This window comes from Balaenoptera musculus, chromosome 6 (assembly GCF_009873245.2).
Source record: "Balaenoptera musculus isolate JJ_BM4_2016_0621 chromosome 6, mBalMus1.pri.v3, whole genome shotgun sequence".
Lineage (NCBI taxonomy): Eukaryota > Metazoa > Chordata > Mammalia > Artiodactyla > Balaenopteridae > Balaenoptera > Balaenoptera musculus.
Genome location: NC_045790.1, coordinates 109,926,604 through 109,943,714, shown reverse-complemented (window position 1 = coordinate 109,943,714; position 17,111 = coordinate 109,926,604). Strand labels below are relative to the sequence as shown.

Below are 17,111 nucleotides of genomic sequence, written 5' to 3'. Positions count from 1 at the left end.
GCTGCCCGTGAGGGCACAGCTCTGGGCCCTGTGGGCCGGCCCTTCGCTGGTGCAAATCCCTGGGGTGGGTGTCAGCTCCTTGTGAGGGAGAACCCTGCTCAGACCAGGACGGCCCCAGCGCTTGTCTGGGTGGAAGGGCAGGCCAGCATCTTCCCGACCCCTCTATCAGGTGGGTCTTGTTTCCAGGGTCTCTTCCTCCCAGGCATCCACGTGCCTAAGCCAAGTCCTGGCCCCCTGGGCTCCCCCTTGTTCCCCAGCCCAACATCTAGTCATCAAGCCCTGTCCCTGCTGTGCCTGGGACACCTCCCAAATTGCCCACTCTGTCCCCATCTGGTCCAGGCTGCCACTTCTCCTGCCTGGACATCCAACCCAGCCTCTGCAGGGGTCTCTCTGCTTCCAACAGGGTCCAAGGGGCAGGTCCCTCCACCAAGCAAATCCCCTCCATGGCTCCTCACTGCCAGGGTGACATCCAAATTTTATTTATTTAAAAACCAATTTTTTTGGCTGTGCCACACAGCATGTGGAATCTTAGTTACCCGACCAGGGATCGGACCCGTGTCCCCTGCAGTGGAAGCACAGAGTCCTAACCACTGGACCGCCAGGGAAGTCCCGACACCCAGACTTTAGATCTGGCCACACAAGCCCCACGTGAGCTGGTCCCTGCTTCTCTCCATCTTCATCCTGCAGGAGATCCAGGCCCAGAACTGTCCCCACTGGCCCCAACAGGCAGCTTCTGGCCTACCCCAGGGCCTTTACACTTGCTGTTCCCTTAGCCAGAAACACTGTTCTTGCTCCCCTCTTTGTCTGGTGGACTCTTCATCCTTCCAGGACATTTCCTCCAGGAAGCCTGCCTGGATGCCTTAGACTAGGTTTGGGGCTCCTTGGGCTTGGTGTGGCCTCTGAAGCCAGGGACCCCGTGTCAATTCTCTGCTTTCTCCTCGGGGCCCGGCATAGGGCCCTGCACACATATAGTATTTCATAATATTTGTTCAGTGAATGAATGGCAAATAGAAGCCCAGAAATCACTTACCCAAGGCAGAGGCCAAACTGAGCAAGAAAACATAGCTCTGGCTGTACCCCCCGCACCCCCTTCCCCTGCCATACACATACACAGTACAGGGCACAGGCCAACCCTTTGCTCTGGCCGCCGTAGTCAGGCCGGCAGAGCCAGCTCCATATATCAGCAGAATGACTCCTCCCCACGCCTTCAGCTGGAGTCTGTGCCTCCCCCTCATTGTTTCCCCCCTCCCCGCCCCGGGCAGAGTCCCAACTGCCCAGCCACAGGGAAGTCACACGGCGATGGTCCCCAGGGCCTGTTGGCCCATCTGAAGGGGACAAAGCTCACCCCACAAGAACCGTGTTTTCTTTTTTGTTTGTTTGTTTTGTTTTCTTATTTATTTATTTGTTTATTGGCTGCATTGGGTCTTCTTTGCTGCGCGCGGGCTTTCTCTAGTTGCGGCGAGCCGGGGCTACTCTTCATTGCGGTGCGCGAGCTTCTCATTGCGGTGGCTTCTCTTGTTGCGGGGCACAGGCTCTAGGTGCGCGGGCTTCAGAAGTTGCAGCACACGGGCTCAGTAGTTGTGGCTCGCAGGCTCTAGAGCACATGCTCAGTAGTTGTGGCACACGGGCTTAGTTGCTCCGCGGCACGTGGGATCTTCTCGGAGCTGGGCTCGAACCCGTGTCCCCTGCGTTGGTGGGCGGATTCTTAACCACTGCACCACCAGGGAAGCCCAGAACCGTGTTTTCATGGTGGAATTCCCGATGAAGGATGGGGAAGAATCTCTGGGGGTAAATTGGGGGAGATGGGGAGGGTCCTCACCTCACTCAGGGGTTAGTTACACCTTCTAAAACAAAAATGGGGACCATCCCTCGTGTTAGGATTGTCAGGTGGCTTTGACCTATTCAAGGTCACCTAGAAGATGCAACCTGTGGCTGGTAGGGGGGGGACACTGGCCCTTTGGGGGGCTTCGATGTGGTGTGGGTGGGGCAGACTAGAGAAACGGGGTCCATCCATGGAGTCCAGAGGTGTGATGGCTGTGTCACTGTGAGGGCCGCCTCTCTGGAGAGGCTGAGCATCTTTGCGCCCTCTGGGGGTCGGGAAGCGTTGTCTCACTTCCTGGGGGCTGGTTGCAGAAATGATCGCTTTATTTTATTTTATTTTTTCCGGCCGCATGGCTTTTGGGATCTTAGTTCCCCGACCAGGGGTGGAATCCGGGCCCTGGCAGTGAAAGCAGCGAGTCCTAACCACCGGATGGATCACCAGGGAATTCCCAGAAATGATCTCTTAACTTCCCTGGAGGGTGTGCCCATCAGGAGGCGTGGCATGGGGCCAGGTGGAGAGGGCTGGCTTCAGACCATTCCCCTCACCCCCCATTTTTCTGCAGACTCCTCATAAGTGATGTCAGTGCCTGGTGGCACATGTGTCCTCTGTCACCCCCAGTGACCATCTCTGAAACGGTAGGTTGGAGGACTTGGAAGAAGGTCTCTGGTGGCCCTGTCTGTTAGGACCACCCGTCTGTCCTGTGAGCCCACCTGGGACCTCCACTCTGCACCCCGACATTCTGGGCCATCTGCCCGGGTCCCCCACAGTCAAATGCCCAGGGGACCCCCAGCTTCTGCATGCCCAACAGCAAGGGATTTAATTCTAGCGTCTGCCTCCACACATCCTCTGCTCCTGCCATAGGGCAGGGGAGACACTCCCTGCACAGAGAGGGTTCGGGTCCTGGCCAGGGTCACACATCAGGGTTTCTCCCAAACACCCGGGTGTCAGGGGTTCCAGGGCAGGTCTCTGTCTTCCTACCCCGCTCCCCACCCCTGGGGCTCTACAGGGTGATGGAGGACTTCCTGCAGAAAGAGGCACACAGATGAGGGCAGCAGGCCCCAAAAGGCCGTCCCGTCATCGGTTTGCTGCCCTTGTCCACCCTCCCGCAATCTTTTGGGGCTTAAAATTTTTTTTTTTTATTTCTTAAAGACAACAGCTTTTTGGCTTTAATACACAAAGTAAGTGAGGTCCTTGGTGAGCCGCTGCTCTAGCCTTCCAGCCCAACACCTCCAAGGGTCAGGGGCCGCAGTCTCCAGCGGCCGTGGATGAGGGGCTGAGCCAGGCTCTGGGCATCTCAGCAGCCTCTTGGGCCCAGAAGTCCGGACTGAAGAGAGGGGCCAGGAGAGCCCACCCAGCCTGTTCTGGAGACAGGGGACAGGAGAAGGTCACCTTCCTGTGTGTCTGCCCTCTTTTCTGCTGTCGTGAGACCAGGGAGGCAGCGGGGTCCTGGTGGGGCTGGCTGTCAGTTCACCGTGGGCACCTGGCTATGATGCAGGCTGAACTCCTTGGCCTTGAGACGGAGGCTGGCGATGCTGTTGGCCATGTTGACCCCCGGGGTCGCAGGGCCTGAGCCTCCTGGGCTGTACGGCGGCACCGTGCTGGGGGCGACATAAGACACAAGGACATATTGCTGTGGCTGGCAGACCGCCGGGGGCTGGCCACCTCTGGCGGCCAGTCTTGGACCCCAGCCTCTGGTCCTCCTGCCTCCCCTCCTCAGCTCACTCGGCTGGGAAGCCTTCCCCTGGGGCTACAAGACTGGGGGGAAGAGGCAGAAGTGCCCACAGTCAGCCCTGGGACATGGAGCGGCCCCGTAGGCTTGTGGTCCTTCCTCGCTGGACCAGGAGCTTCCTGAGAGCAGGACCTGAGTCCTGTTCACCCCTAGCGTCTGCCCTGGGCCTGGCACACAGCAGGATGGGGCTGGGATGAACGCACACCTGTATGGAAGGAGGTCTCTTGGAGGTTCTCCTGCCCCAGGTAAGAGCAGGGCAGGGAGGGAGCTGGGAGAGCTGTGAGGCTAGCGTGGGCATCACTAGGACTCAGATCCCACGACCCACTGGCTCTTGCCTCTCATGAGACCATGGCTCCAGCAGAGCTGCTCGCACAGACTAAGGGGTGGATGGCACTCCCTGGAGCTGTGGGGTGCAGAAACCCAACTCGCCAGCACCCTCCTCCCTCTCCCTTCCTGCCCTGCCACCCTTCCCCAGCTTTGACCGGGACAAAACTGCCCCAGACTTTGACTCTGGGTCCCAGCCAGGCCCCTGGGACAGGGAACCACTCCCTCGGCCCCCCGGCCTCTCTCCGGGATGGTTGACGAAGGGTGCTGGGCCGCTCGTGCCAGCCTAGAAATCTGCAGGTTTTCAGCTTCCTCAGGATGATGTGGGTTCTCCACTCCTTCCAAACAGGCCTCATTTTCTCGCCCCTCCACACGCTCACACGCTTGCCCACACACCCCTTGGTGCACCCCAGGTCCACGGGGCACCTGGGCACCTTTCCCAGCTCTCTTCAGATCCTCAAAGGAGTCTGGGCCCTAAAACACCCCACGGGGTCCCCTGGCTGCTTGCGACCCAAAAGGGTTCCCGCTCTCACCTGTAGGGGGACGAGGCCGTCCAGGAGAGATAATCGGGGCTCAGGGCAGTGGGCCGGGGAGCCACGGGCTGCTCAATGGCGGCTTCCTGGCTGTAGGACTTGAGCAGTGAGGCTGAGCGGTTGGCCAGCATGGCCCGCTCATTTCGGCGGAACTTGGCCCGGCGGTTCTGAAACCAGACCTGGGGGCGGGAAGGAGGGGTGAGCGGGCTGCCGAGGGGACCCAAGTCCTTTCGGACCCAGTGTGTGCCTGCTCTGCCACCCACCCTGCACTGGCAGCTTCACCTCTCTGAGCCTCAATTTTCTCATCTGTAAAATGGGGGTGATAAATGGTGCCTGCCGCCGGGTAAGTATGTGTTGGAGAATGTGCAAGTGGATGAAAGAAAGAATGAATAGATGAGCATTTAGCTGCTGTGAGGTTGTAATGAGAGAGGTGCATGCTGGGCACTCAGCTCAGGGCTGGCACGGAACAAGCACTGAACACTTTAAAACGACTTTTATTTATCCAAACCCCATGTGCCAGGCACTGCTCTAAGCTACAAAGATATCAACTTCTTTCATTCCCGTAAGAACCCTATAAAACAGACCCACGTGATCTTCATTTTACAGGGAGGCACCTAAGGCACAGAGAGGCTGAGTAACTTGCTCAAGGTCACACAGCTGGTCAGTGGCAGGGCTTGGATTTGAACCTCAGCCCTCCTGGCCTCAGATGGTCCTGCTCTTAAACACCTCACCTTGGCAACTCCTTATCCCGGGTGAGTGGTGGCTGCACGCTCCCCCGGGGGGCCCACGGAAGGGAAGCACTCACCTGGACACGCGCCTCGCTGAGGTTGACGCGCCGGGCGAGCTCCTCCCGCACGAAGGCGTCGGGGTAGTGCGTGCGCTCGAACACGCGCTCCAGCGCCTGCAGCTGGCTGCTGTTGAACGTGGTGCGGTTCCGCCGCTGCTTCTTCTTCCGCTTGGCGGCGCCGCCGCGCCCGGGGCTGGGACACTCACCTGCGGAGGGGCCCGAGGGTCAGCGGGGCGGCGGACAGCGCGCGGTGGGTGCCCGCAGCGCCCCCAGCCCGGAGGTGCCGAGACGGTCACGACTCAGGCGCCAGCTCAGCAATGTGCTCTGAGCCTTTTACCCGTGTCTCCCTCTGCTGATGGATGGTGCAGCCCGAGAGCAGCAGCACCTCCCTTTAATTCACTCCTTCATTCATTCCTTCATCCATCCATCCATCCATTCTGCAACACATTTACTGAGCACCTACTAGGTGGCAGGCACAAGGCTAGGGCCCTGGGGATATAATGGTGAACAAAAGCAGCCAGGTCCCCATCCTGTGGAGCCTGGGGACAAGCACCCACCACCATGAGGGACAACTGACCTGGTTGGGGTGGGGGGCGGGCTGCTGGAGACATCTACGTGTCCTTGGCTCCTAGCTCAGGCTCTGGGGCATGGTAAACCCTCCATGGGTATTTGTTGTTGAATTATATTAATATATTAAAAAAGAGCAGTGAGAGTCACAGTTCCAAGGGTCCACTGCAGGCACCCACAGATCATTGGATGCTCACAGGAATCCTATAGACAGGTGCTCTTCACACCCCATTTACAGAGGGAGAAGGGAGGGGGGATGTTCAGCTACTATTTCCACATTTCAATTTTACCCAAGGGCTGAACTGCTGACCCTTCCTCCTGCAGGGCCCAGCTCATTGTTCACTCCTCCAGGGAGCCCTCCCTGACCACCTGAGTCCATATGGAATCCCCTCTCCTCCACTGCACTCACGCAGCACTTAGAACCAGCCCTGTCTGGTTCAGGGTCCGGTGTACCTTAATAAAAAATGTATATTTTATGGATAAATAGCAAGGTCTTACTATATAGCACAGGGAACTATATTCAATATCTTGTAATAAACCATAATGGAAAAGACTATGAAAACGAATATATATATTTAACTGAATCACTTTGCTGTGCACCAGAAATTAACACAACATTGTAAATCAACTATACTTAAAAAAAAAAAAAATTTTAATCAAACATTAAAAAAATCTGGATCCTTAAAATTTGTATGGAGACACAAAAGACCCCGAATAGCCAAAGCAGTCTTGAGGGAAAAAAACAGAGCTGGAGGAATCAGACTCCCTGACTTCAGGTTATACTACAAAGCTACAATAATCAAGACAATATGGTACTGGCACAAAAACAGAAATATAGATCAACAGATCAATGGAACAGTATAGAAAGCCCAGAGATAAACCCACTTACCTATGGTCAACTAATCTATGACAAAGGAGGCAAGGATATGGAGAAACGACAGTCTCTTCAATAAGTGGTGATGGGAAAACTGGACAGCTACGTGTAAAAGAATGAAATTAGAACACTCCCTAACACCTTACAAAAAATAAACTCAAAATGTATTAAAGACCTAAATGTAAGACCCGACACTATAAAACTCTTAGAGGAAAACATAGGAAGCACACTCTTTAACATAAATCACAGCAAGATCTTTTTTGATCCACCTCCTAGAGTAATGGAAATAAAAACAAAAATAAACAAATGGGACCTAATGAAACTTAAAAGCTTTTGCAAAGCAAAGGAAACTACAAACAAGAAGAAAAGACTTGTTTGTTGTTTCTGAATGGGAGAAAATATTTGCAAATGAATCAAGGGACAAAGGATTAATCTCCAAAGTATATAAACAGCTCATGCAGCTCAATATTAAAAAAACAAAAAACCCAATCAAAAAATGGGCAGAAGACCTAACAGGCATCTCTCCAAAGAAGACATACAGATGACCAAGAGGCACATGAAAAGCTGCTCAACATCACTAATTATTAGAGAAATGCAAATCAAAACTACAATGAGGTATCACCTCACACCAGTTAGAATGGGCATCATTAGAAAATCTACAAACAACAAAGGCTGGAGAGGGTGTGGAGAAAAGGGAACCCTCTTGCACTGTTGGTGGGAATGTAAATTGATACACTATGGAAAAAATATGGAGGTTCCTTAAAAAACTAAAAATAAAATTACCATATGACCCAGCAACCCCACTACTGGGCATATACCCAGAGAAAACCATAATTCAGAAAGACACATGCACCCCAATGTTCATTGCAGCACTATTTACGACAGCCAGGTGATGGAAGCAACCTAAATGTCCATTGACAGATGAATGGATAAAGAAGATGTGGTACATATATACAATGGAATATTACTCAGCCATAAAAAGAACTAAATTGGGTCATTTGTAGAGACGTGGATGGACCTAGAGACTGTTATACAGAGTGAAGTAAGTCAGAAAGAGAAAAACAAATATTGTATATTAACACATATATGTGGAACCTAGAAAAATGGTACAGATGAACCGGTTGGCAGGACAGAAATTGAGACACAGATGTAGAGAACAAACGTATGGACACCAAGGGGGGAAAGTGGGGCGGGGGGTGGTGGGATGAATTGGGAGATTGGGATTGACATATATACACTAATATGTATAAAATAGATAACTAATAAGAACCTGCTGTATAAAAAAAAAAGAAAACAACAACAAAAGAAAAAAAAAAAAACCTCAGTGAAGGGTCCACTTAAGATTTCTACACTATTGTATGCAAACTTTACCTCAAAATTCAAAAGTAAGAGAGAAACATAAATAAATATTAAATTTAATTTTTAAAAAATCTGGAGATTTCATGTAAGGAAAAAAAAAGTATATTTTAATAACCAAATAATGTCACTGCTTGTTGCAGTAACAGATTCAACCAACACAGAAAGGCACAAAGTAAAACAAACTATTCCTTTCTCCCGACTCTGCTCCCCAAGATTTACAAAATTACAAACGTGCATTTAAAAAAACTTACAAGCATGAGATCACGCTGAACACACTGGTGCTGCAACTTGTCTCTCTCCTTTTTTTTAAAATTATTTATTTATTTATTTAGGCTGCACCAGGTCTTAGTTGGGGCGTGCATGCGGCATCTAGTTCCCTGACCAGGGATTGAACCCAGGCCCCCTGCACTGAGAGCTTGCATTCTTACCCACTAGACCACCAGGGAAGTCCCAAAACTGAAGCTTGCCTCTTCCTATTTAATTGGCTCCAGAGATCACTCCACCCGGCCCAACAAACCCAGCCCTCTTTATTTGCATTAATTTCCATATTATATTTTCCCTCTTGTTCCCTCCCTCCACATATCAGAACAATTTTTAAATTAGTCTTTGCTCTATCCTTCCAGCACTGCTTTTTAAAAAAAATATATTTTATTTATTTATTTATTTATTATTTATATTGGCTGTGCCAGGTCTTAGCTACTGCATGTGGGATCTTTGATTATGGCATGTGGACTTCTAGGTTGCAGCATGTGGACTCTTCGTTGTGGCATGCATGCGGGATCTAGTTCCCAGACCAGGGATCGAACCCAGGCCCCCAGCATTGGGAGCGCGGAGTCTTACCCACTGGACCACGAGGGAAGTCCCCAGCATTGCTTTTTGCAAATATTTTTTTCAAGTATAATATTTTCTCCCCCTCTTCTACTGAAAGATAGCAGACCATGTACTGTTGCGCATCTCCCTTTTTTCCCACTGAGCAATACATCCCAGGGATTCCTCCATCCAGTGCAGAGAAGTCCTGCATGTACCTTCTCACAGCTCTGTACCACTCGGTTGTGCGAATGTACCGTGGTTTAGTTAACTAAAACCGGAGCCCTGTGGATGGGCACGTAGTGTGTTTCCAATCTTTTGCAATTAAAGAATGCCACAATTAATAACCTCGTGCAAACATGATTTTCTGTTTTTGCCAGCGAATATTTGGGACAGATTCCTAGAAGTGGGATTGCTTGGCCAGTGAGTAAAATGCTAGATGTGGCCAAATCCCCCATAACGCTTCCCAGCAGCGGTGGATAGGAAGGTCAGTTTTGCCCACAGTTGGGCCAACAGAATGCATTGTCAACCTTTTGGATTTGGGGCCACACCTTGTTTTTTTGCTTCCCCAGTTACACATTCCCTTTATACATGCTATGTTCTTCACACGATGCTGAGAAGTTGTTCAGCTGAGCATCTAGAACATTCCAGGCCCAGCCATGGATACCACTCAATCCTGGCTTTTGAATGAGCTCCCAGGTTAGCAGGGTTTACTGATTCTTGAGCAACCAGCTGATTTGATCGGAGGCTAAATTGTTCCATGAGCCTGGTAAGTAATTGCATCGGGGGTAGGGTCGGGGGTTGTCAGGCAGGAATCAGGCAGGATGCCTGGAAAAAGATGACCTTACTTGGTTTGGACCAGTGGTTCTCAACAGAGGGCAATTTAGCCTCCAGGGGACATCTGTCCGGAGACGTTTCTGATGGTCAGGACTGGGAGAGGGGGAGCTCCTGGGATCGAGGCAGAGGCTGGGGATGCTGCCGAGTAAGGCCCCGCATCAGGGAATTCTCTGGTTCACCGTGTCCATAGAGCTGAGAGAGAGAGGCCCTGGTTTGGAGGGAGGACCAGGAGTTGAGGTCCAGTACTTTTCCCCTTTGGGAAGCACTGCAAACGTGGGACACATCTGGGGGTGGGGTAGGCAATGGCAGGGAACACGGAGCGGCCCCGGGCGAGCTGGCCTCTTCTCCTGGACCCGCTTCAGTCTTCACTCCTCACCCCTTTCCTCCAAGAAAAGGTGAAGATGGATGAGAATGTCTGGTGCCAGTGAATGGCTCTCCACCCCCCGCTCCCCACCCCCTTGAGCTGGAAGAAACCTTAACCTGAAATAACAAGGGCTGAGCGCTGAAAACCTGTGGGATCAAGAGCCCGAGAGCGGACGGAAGCTTCTGGAACACCAGCCATCGCGAGCTGATTTCCGCCCCCCTTCAGGCAACGCTTCTTGGGCACAAACCCAACGCAGGAGGCATTTCTGCCAAAAAAGGAGAATTTTTCAGGAAATTTAGCAATTCAAAACTGAGGGTGTTGAAATGAAAATCATTTTGCAGCCTCAGCCCCCTCCAAGTGGGCGCCGGAAGAAACAACTCCCCTCTTTGGCCAAACTGCGTGGTGCCTTGGAGCTGAAACCCTCACACAAGGGCGCTTAACACCCCTCCCAACAACCCCAGGCTCTCACCACCCCTGATACCAGCTGGTCTCCACTGGTCTGGAGTCACATCTCCCCGGGGGTTCCCATCAAGGCAGCTATGATGGGATGCGCTCAACAAAAGTTGGCTTGGGCAGGAGGGATGCCAAGCGCTCTGTCCGTTTCCATCCACTGAATCCTGGCATCTGCCCTATGAGGCATTACCCCATTTCACACACTGGGAAACTGAGGCTCTGAGAGGTTCACCCAAGATCACACAGCGGGGACTGGAATCCGTGTCTGTGGGAAGGAAGGTTCAGGCGGCCTGGGCTGTGAGCCTGTCTCCGAGGGGGTCGCCTCCCGCGGTTCCCAGGGAAGGTGATGCGGGGGTCTGTCACACTCTCTGCCCCAGCTCTGGGAGACACCGTGGATCATGTCATCTCACTGGTGCGGAAAGGTCCCCGAGTCTCCATCCTATAGCCCCCCGGGAGGAAGACCTCACCTCTGGGAGCCTTGAGGGACAGCGGCTTGCCCGAGGTCACACAGAGTTCCTGGAGGAGCTGAATTGAACTCAGTGCCAAGAGCATAGTAATCGCTTGATAAATGCTCGCTGCTCCTGGCTTTCTTCCTTGTGTGCAACCCTCTTCCCGCCTGAAGACAAAGATCTTTCTCCCTCCGCCCCGCCCACAGTAGAAAGATGGCTCCAGTCCCTGCTGTGGGCAGAGGCTGAGGAGAGGCAGCCGAGGTTCAGGAAGATTCACACAGCCTCTTGGAGGTGACCCAGGATTCGAACCCACAGCTTTGGACTCAGCCAGGGCTCTCGGGCTGGACTCTGTTTCCCAGCAGATGTGCTGGATATTCGTTACCATGAGTTCCTGAATCACCCCCTGAGAAGTGGATTGTGGTAGGCGTGTGTCCTCTGGGGGTTCCACGCTTGAGCTTAAAGCATTTGGAAAATAAATACTCTTGAAGCCTCAGGCCAGCAAGTACTGGGGCCAGCTCCGTCAGGGCTGTGCCCAAAGTTTCCTTTTGTTCCGTAATAAAAGTTCTGCAAGTCAGGGCTGTGCCCAAAGTTTCCTTTTGTTCCGTAATAAAAGTTCTGCTTTCCTCTGGGATTGAAAATAAAGCCTGAAACCACCTCCATTTACGTGGGCTGTTTAGGGGCTATTGTGAGGGGCGGGATGAGGGAAGAGAAAAACAGCCTCACATAGGGGAGGCCAGCCATGCTGTCTCTCTCTTATTACATTACAATGAAAAAGAAGTGACTGGTGCTCAGTTTTCTGCCATTAAATTATTTCACACATACAATTTATTTGGCTGACTTCAGGCCAAAGACATTTAAAAACTCTGCTCTCGGCCAAATGATCAAGTGTTCCTGGCTCCTTCCCGTGCACCCATGGTTTTTCTTATTCCCTGTAATTTAAGGGTCTAAATAGTCTGGAGGGAATTAACTGCAAATTCTTCCTAAGACAAATAAATCCAGCCTCTTCGTTTCTGCCTTTCTCAAGCTGTTGAGAGACACTCTCTGTTTGTTTTTGCTTCAAATAGTCAGTTTGTGCCTGACCCTGGGGCCACGGCAAGCTCCAACCCAAATAAATAACTTTTATTAATTAGCATTTATTCTGACCGAATAAGCAGCCTCCCCCCACCCCAAATGTGATCTCTGCCAACACGTTCACAAAAATAAACAACGCGTCCCCAGGACCTTGACGTGGATTTAACAAATTAACACTGGGCCTTGGTCAAAGGAGCTTCGAAGCTGCAGAAATATTTACAGCCAGAAAAGTCTGAGGAAGGAAGTGGAGGTGGGGGGCACAGAGAGGCTGCCCCCCCCCAAACACCCAGGTCTCTTGGTAGAGACTTGGGTTCCTTTGAAAAACCCCTGGGAGAAGGGCTCAGACAGGAATTCTGGAAACGGTGTCCCTAGTTGCTGCGAGGCGGCATCCCTGGCTCAAATGCCACCAGGAGAGACTTGGGGGAGAATCTCACCTCCTCGGATAGGAAGTGAGAGGCAGTACAGGCGGTTAAGGAGCCGGGGGTCCTCCTGGTTTAGGACCTCAGGCTGGCCCTGGCGCACCAGCAGCGTGGCGGTGGATGAAGCCTTTATTCTGTCCCAGCCTCAGGAATTTCGCTGAGAAACAGAAGTAACAGGAATCACCTCATTGAACCCTCACAACCATCAGACCTGCGTGCTCTTAGCCTGATTTTACGGATGAGGAAACTGAGGCACGGGGTTAAGCAACCTGCCAAATCCATGTGGCCAGTCAAGGCTGGAGCTGGGACTTTTAAACCTGCGGATTGGCACGGAGCCTAGGCTTTTAACCAGTTTGGCATGGGCGGCCGGCCCTAAGAGTACCCCCAGGTCTTCATGCAGGGGGATTCTGGGGGTCTCTCCAGGGGCTTAGGGTGAATGGGTCAGCCAAGAAGAGGGGGGCTGAAGGCAACAGGAGCATCTCTAGAGCTGGGGTCTGTGCTGGAGCCCCCGGCACACAGGGCAGGGTGGCTGTCAACAGCATGCAGGGTGGGGTAGCTTCGAGGGGGTGGGGCATGTGAGACCTGTGAGGGCAGAGCCAGGGTCAGGCCTGGCACCAAGTGCGTCACCCACATTGGAAGGAAGAAAGGAAGGATGGACAGAAGGGAGGAGGAAGGGGAAGACGCATGCAGCCTGCAGCCGTCTGGAAAAGGGCGCCTGGGCTTCCGGGGGCTTCCCCAGGAGGCCAGCTCCGCCCCAGCCAGAATCTCAAATAAGGAGCTAAGAGCTGCTTTCATGTTTGGACAGGCCGGCCTCAGTCCAGGACACACAGGGACCAGGGCTAAGGCACAAAGGGGGGTGAGATCACACAGGCGGACTTCCCAGCATCACCTCCCTGGAGGCCCCCAGCAACCTCAAGATGGGAGGCAGGGATGTCTCTGTTTCACAGAGGGAAGAGGGAGAGAGGCCCAGAGAGGGGCTAGGACCGACCCAGGGTCACACAGAGAGTGACAGTCCTCCCCCTGCCAACCCCAGGTCCTTTCTTTTCTCCCCTGGTAGCCACTTGGCAGGGAGAACCGAGGGAGGAGATAGCCCCAGCCTCCAGCCCAGCCCTGGACAAACTGACGGTGAACATGACAGAAGGATGGGGCCTTTGTCTTGAGGGTTTTCGGGCTCTGTCCACTGGATGGGGCCCCTCAGGCCCCCTGGGTGGGCAGTGGCAGGTCAGGGGGGCTGGGGTGGTCTCAGTGCTGCTGTCCCAGGTTCGCAGCCTCCCTGAGGTCAGGATTTACATTGGACATGCACATCCTCTCCCCTGCGGACCTCTGCCCGCTCCGTTCGTGGGCTTCCGACTTCTCTCTGCCTCCCTGGCTCACCTTCAGGTCTCCCCAGAATGCCGCTTCCTCCAGGAAGCCATCCCAGACCCCCCATCATAGCCCTGTCACGTTGCAGCGTATATGTAGGGTCATTTGTCTGGCAGGGACTGGAACTTACTGTTTTCTGTCTCTCTGGGACCTGTCACAGGGCCTGGCTCAGGGTAAGCTCTCCACAAATATTTGGTGAGTGTTGAGTGAGTGAATGAATGAAGAGATGAACAGACAAATGAGGAGGCCCTGGAAGAGCGTGGGAAGACTTCAGAGTCTGCCCCGGTCCCGGGCTGTCTCCAGGGTCCAGGTTCTTCCTTATGGAGCCATAGAGACCTGGCCAGGGCTGAGTCATGACAGCATGTGTCACAGGGCAGGAGGGAGGGGCTTGGGGCAGTGGGGGAGGGGAGTCAGCCACCAACACCCACTGTCCAGCTGCCCCTCCAAGGATGTTTCACCTCACTCATTTTGAACAAAAACCCAAGGTGCTGATACATTTTTAGAGCTACCAGTCTAGAGAAGGAGAAAATATCTCAGGAAGGAAGGTGAGGAAGGAAGACACAGCGGGGCCCAGGGAGTCAGAGAGGTCCCCTGGGGCCCTATCCACGTCCCTATGATCTCACAGGCCTCAGACAGCATGTAAGAACCCAGGGTCGTGGGCCGCCTCATCCTGGGACTGCTGCGCCCCCCACCCCCTCCCAGCCCTAGCCCAGCCCATGAGGAGGCCTCTGCAGGCTTGGGGTAACCCTGGAGTCTGGAGGAGGCCGGGGGAGGCCCCTGCATGTCCTCTCGAATCCTCAGCAGGGTCCTGGAGGCAGCTGCAATGCATCTGGGTCTCTCTGGGGTCTAGAACCTCTTCCGTACATGCACTAAGGACATGGCATGCTGCACACACTTCCATCGGGCCACTGGACCCGCCCCAAGAGACCTCAGTGGAGGGGCCATTGCGCCAAGGTGATTTGCCTTACCGGACAGCAAGAGCTCCTGCCACCTCAGGGCCTTTGCACGTGCTGTTCCTGGCCTGGAGCACTGCACCCCTTTTGCCTGGCTAATGTTTCCCGGCCTTTAATCTCAGACTAGATGCCCTGTCCTGGGGGGTCTTTCCCAGCCCTCAGACCAGGACAGATCTCCTTGTTACAGGCTCCTGGGCCCTCCTCCCTCTCCAGTACATCTGTAATTAAGTCATTCTTCTGTTTTGGTTTTCTGCTTCATGCTTGTCTCTTCCATTCCATTCTAAGCTCTAGGAAGGTGGGGGCTGGGTTTGCCTTGTCACTGCTGTATCCCCAGGACTGGGCAAGTAGTTTGGTTTCAGAAATATTTCTGAATGAATGATTATATAGATGAAGGAAGCCCTCATTCCAAAAAGGGATGAAAGTCTCAACTTCCAAAGCCAGTTCCCTTTACCCTCAAAAGGGCCAGACAGTGGTTTCTTAGATATGACAGAAAAAGCACAAGCAATTAAACGAAAAAAAAAGAGAAATCGGACTTCTTCAAATTTAAAACTTTTGTGAACACCATCAAGAAAGTAAAAAGACAACCCACAGAATGGGAAAACCATTTACAAATCATATATTTGATAAGACACTTGTATTTAGAAAATATCAAGAACTCTTGTAACTCAACAATAAAAAGACAAATAGTCCAATTTAAAAATGAGCAAATGATCTGAATAGACATTTCTCCAAAGAAGATATACAAATGACCAATAAGCACATGAAAAGATGCTCAACATTATTAGCCATCAGGGAAATGCAAAGCAAAATCACAGTGAGATACCACTTCGCACCTACTAGGATGGCTAGAATCAAAAGGCAAATAATAACAAGTGGTGGGAAGAATGCGGAGAAATCAGAACCCTCAGGCACTGCTGATAGGAATGAAAAGTGATGCAGCCACTTTGGAAAACAGCCTGACAGTTCCTCAAAATGTTAAAAATAGAGTTAGCATATGACCCAGCAATTCCACTCCCAGTTGTATACTCAAGAGAAATGAAAACATATGTCCACACAAAAACTTGGATACGAATGAATGTTCATAGCAGCAATACTCATAATAGCCCAGAAGTCGAAACAACCCAAATGCCCATCAGCTGATGAGTGGGTACCCCAAATATCCATACAATGGAATATTATTCGACTATAAAAAGGAACGAAGTACTAATCCATGCCACACCGTGGATGACCCCTGAAAACATTATGCTGAGTGAAAGAAGACGGTGCCATTGACAAAAGGGCACATAATGTACGATTCCACTCATATGAACTGTCCAGAATAGGCAAATCTATAGAGACAGAAAGTAGATTAGTGGTTGCCAGGGACCCGGGGAGGGTGATGGGGTGGGGTGAGGGGGTGAGGGCTAAAGGGTGCAGGGTTTATTTCTGGGGTGATGAAAATGTTCTAAAATCGATTGTGGTGATGGTTGTACAACTGAACAGACTAAAAATCACTGGATTGTATGCTTTAAGTGGGTGAATTGTATGTCATGTGAATTAAATCTCAATAAAGTCGCCATACAAGTAGAACACAGAAAAAAGGGAGGGGGTAGAGAGAAATACTGGGATTGGCTGAGAATAGCAAGGAAAGGAGATCCCCTGAACGCTTGGCGGGGATGTGACAGGGAGTGGGGGGGGACAGAGTCTCTAAGGCTCAGTACTGCCTGGGAAGCCCCAAAGCCACTCTGGGTCAGGGTCTTTGGGGAAATGCTCAGTAAGACAGCCGCCACAAGGCGGGGTTCTCCGGACAGAATGTCTCCACGTGGGGGCCACCACAGGGGGATGCGTGAGGCCAAAAAACTTTTTCAGAGACCCAGGAGCCTTTGAAAAATGTGATCATTGGGCCCAAGTAGGGAAAAAGGGATGAAGCTACCAGGCAGAGAACACGTGTGTCCTATTCTTAGGCACAGAGAAGGGTGGGAGGTCAAAAGCCAGATACCCTTGACCATCTCAAAGGCTCTGGGGTCCCTGGAACCTCCCCTGCTGCCCCCAAAACCTCTGGGTCCGGGGCCTGATCACCTCCCACCTCAGCATTCCAGGACCCAGAAGTTCACACCTGTGGTCAGTCCTGTCTTCTCTGTTCCCGACACCCCCAAACCGAGCTCCAGAAAGTGGGTGCACATGGCTGGAATGGGGGTACAGGGGGATTGGGAGCCCGGGAATCAATCAGGACGAAGAGCAGCCCTTTGCTTAAAATTTGGTCTAAGAAGGGGGCTAGCGTTTGTCCTGTCTGGTTTTAATCTAAGGTTGGTGGCCAAATGCCAGATTTATTGTAAAACCTACATTTTAATAAGGGGCTGGTATCTGGAGGAAAGCTCATTAACCATTTCCAGACCGGGGTGAAGTTGCCGCTCAGGGCTCA

The 17,111-nt window shown here is 52.2% G+C and overlaps 1 protein-coding gene across 1 annotated transcript in view; it reads right to left on the bottom strand.

The window, feature by feature from the left end:
• Window positions 1-1,686: 1,686 nt before the first annotated feature.
• Window positions 1,687-17,111, bottom strand: part of PRRX2 (paired related homeobox 2) — a 48,895-nt gene continuing 33,470 nt past the window's right edge. Inside the window, exons 2-4 of the mRNA XM_036854220.1 lie at window positions 5,214-5,401; window positions 4,409-4,587; window positions 1,687-3,420 (exon numbers count right to left, since the gene is read on the bottom strand). Coding sequence (XP_036710115.1) covers window positions 3,285-3,420; window positions 4,409-4,587; window positions 5,214-5,401 — 503 coding nt within the window. The 3' untranslated portion in view covers window positions 1,687-3,284. The remainder of the gene's footprint in view (window positions 3,421-4,408; window positions 4,588-5,213; window positions 5,402-17,111) is intronic.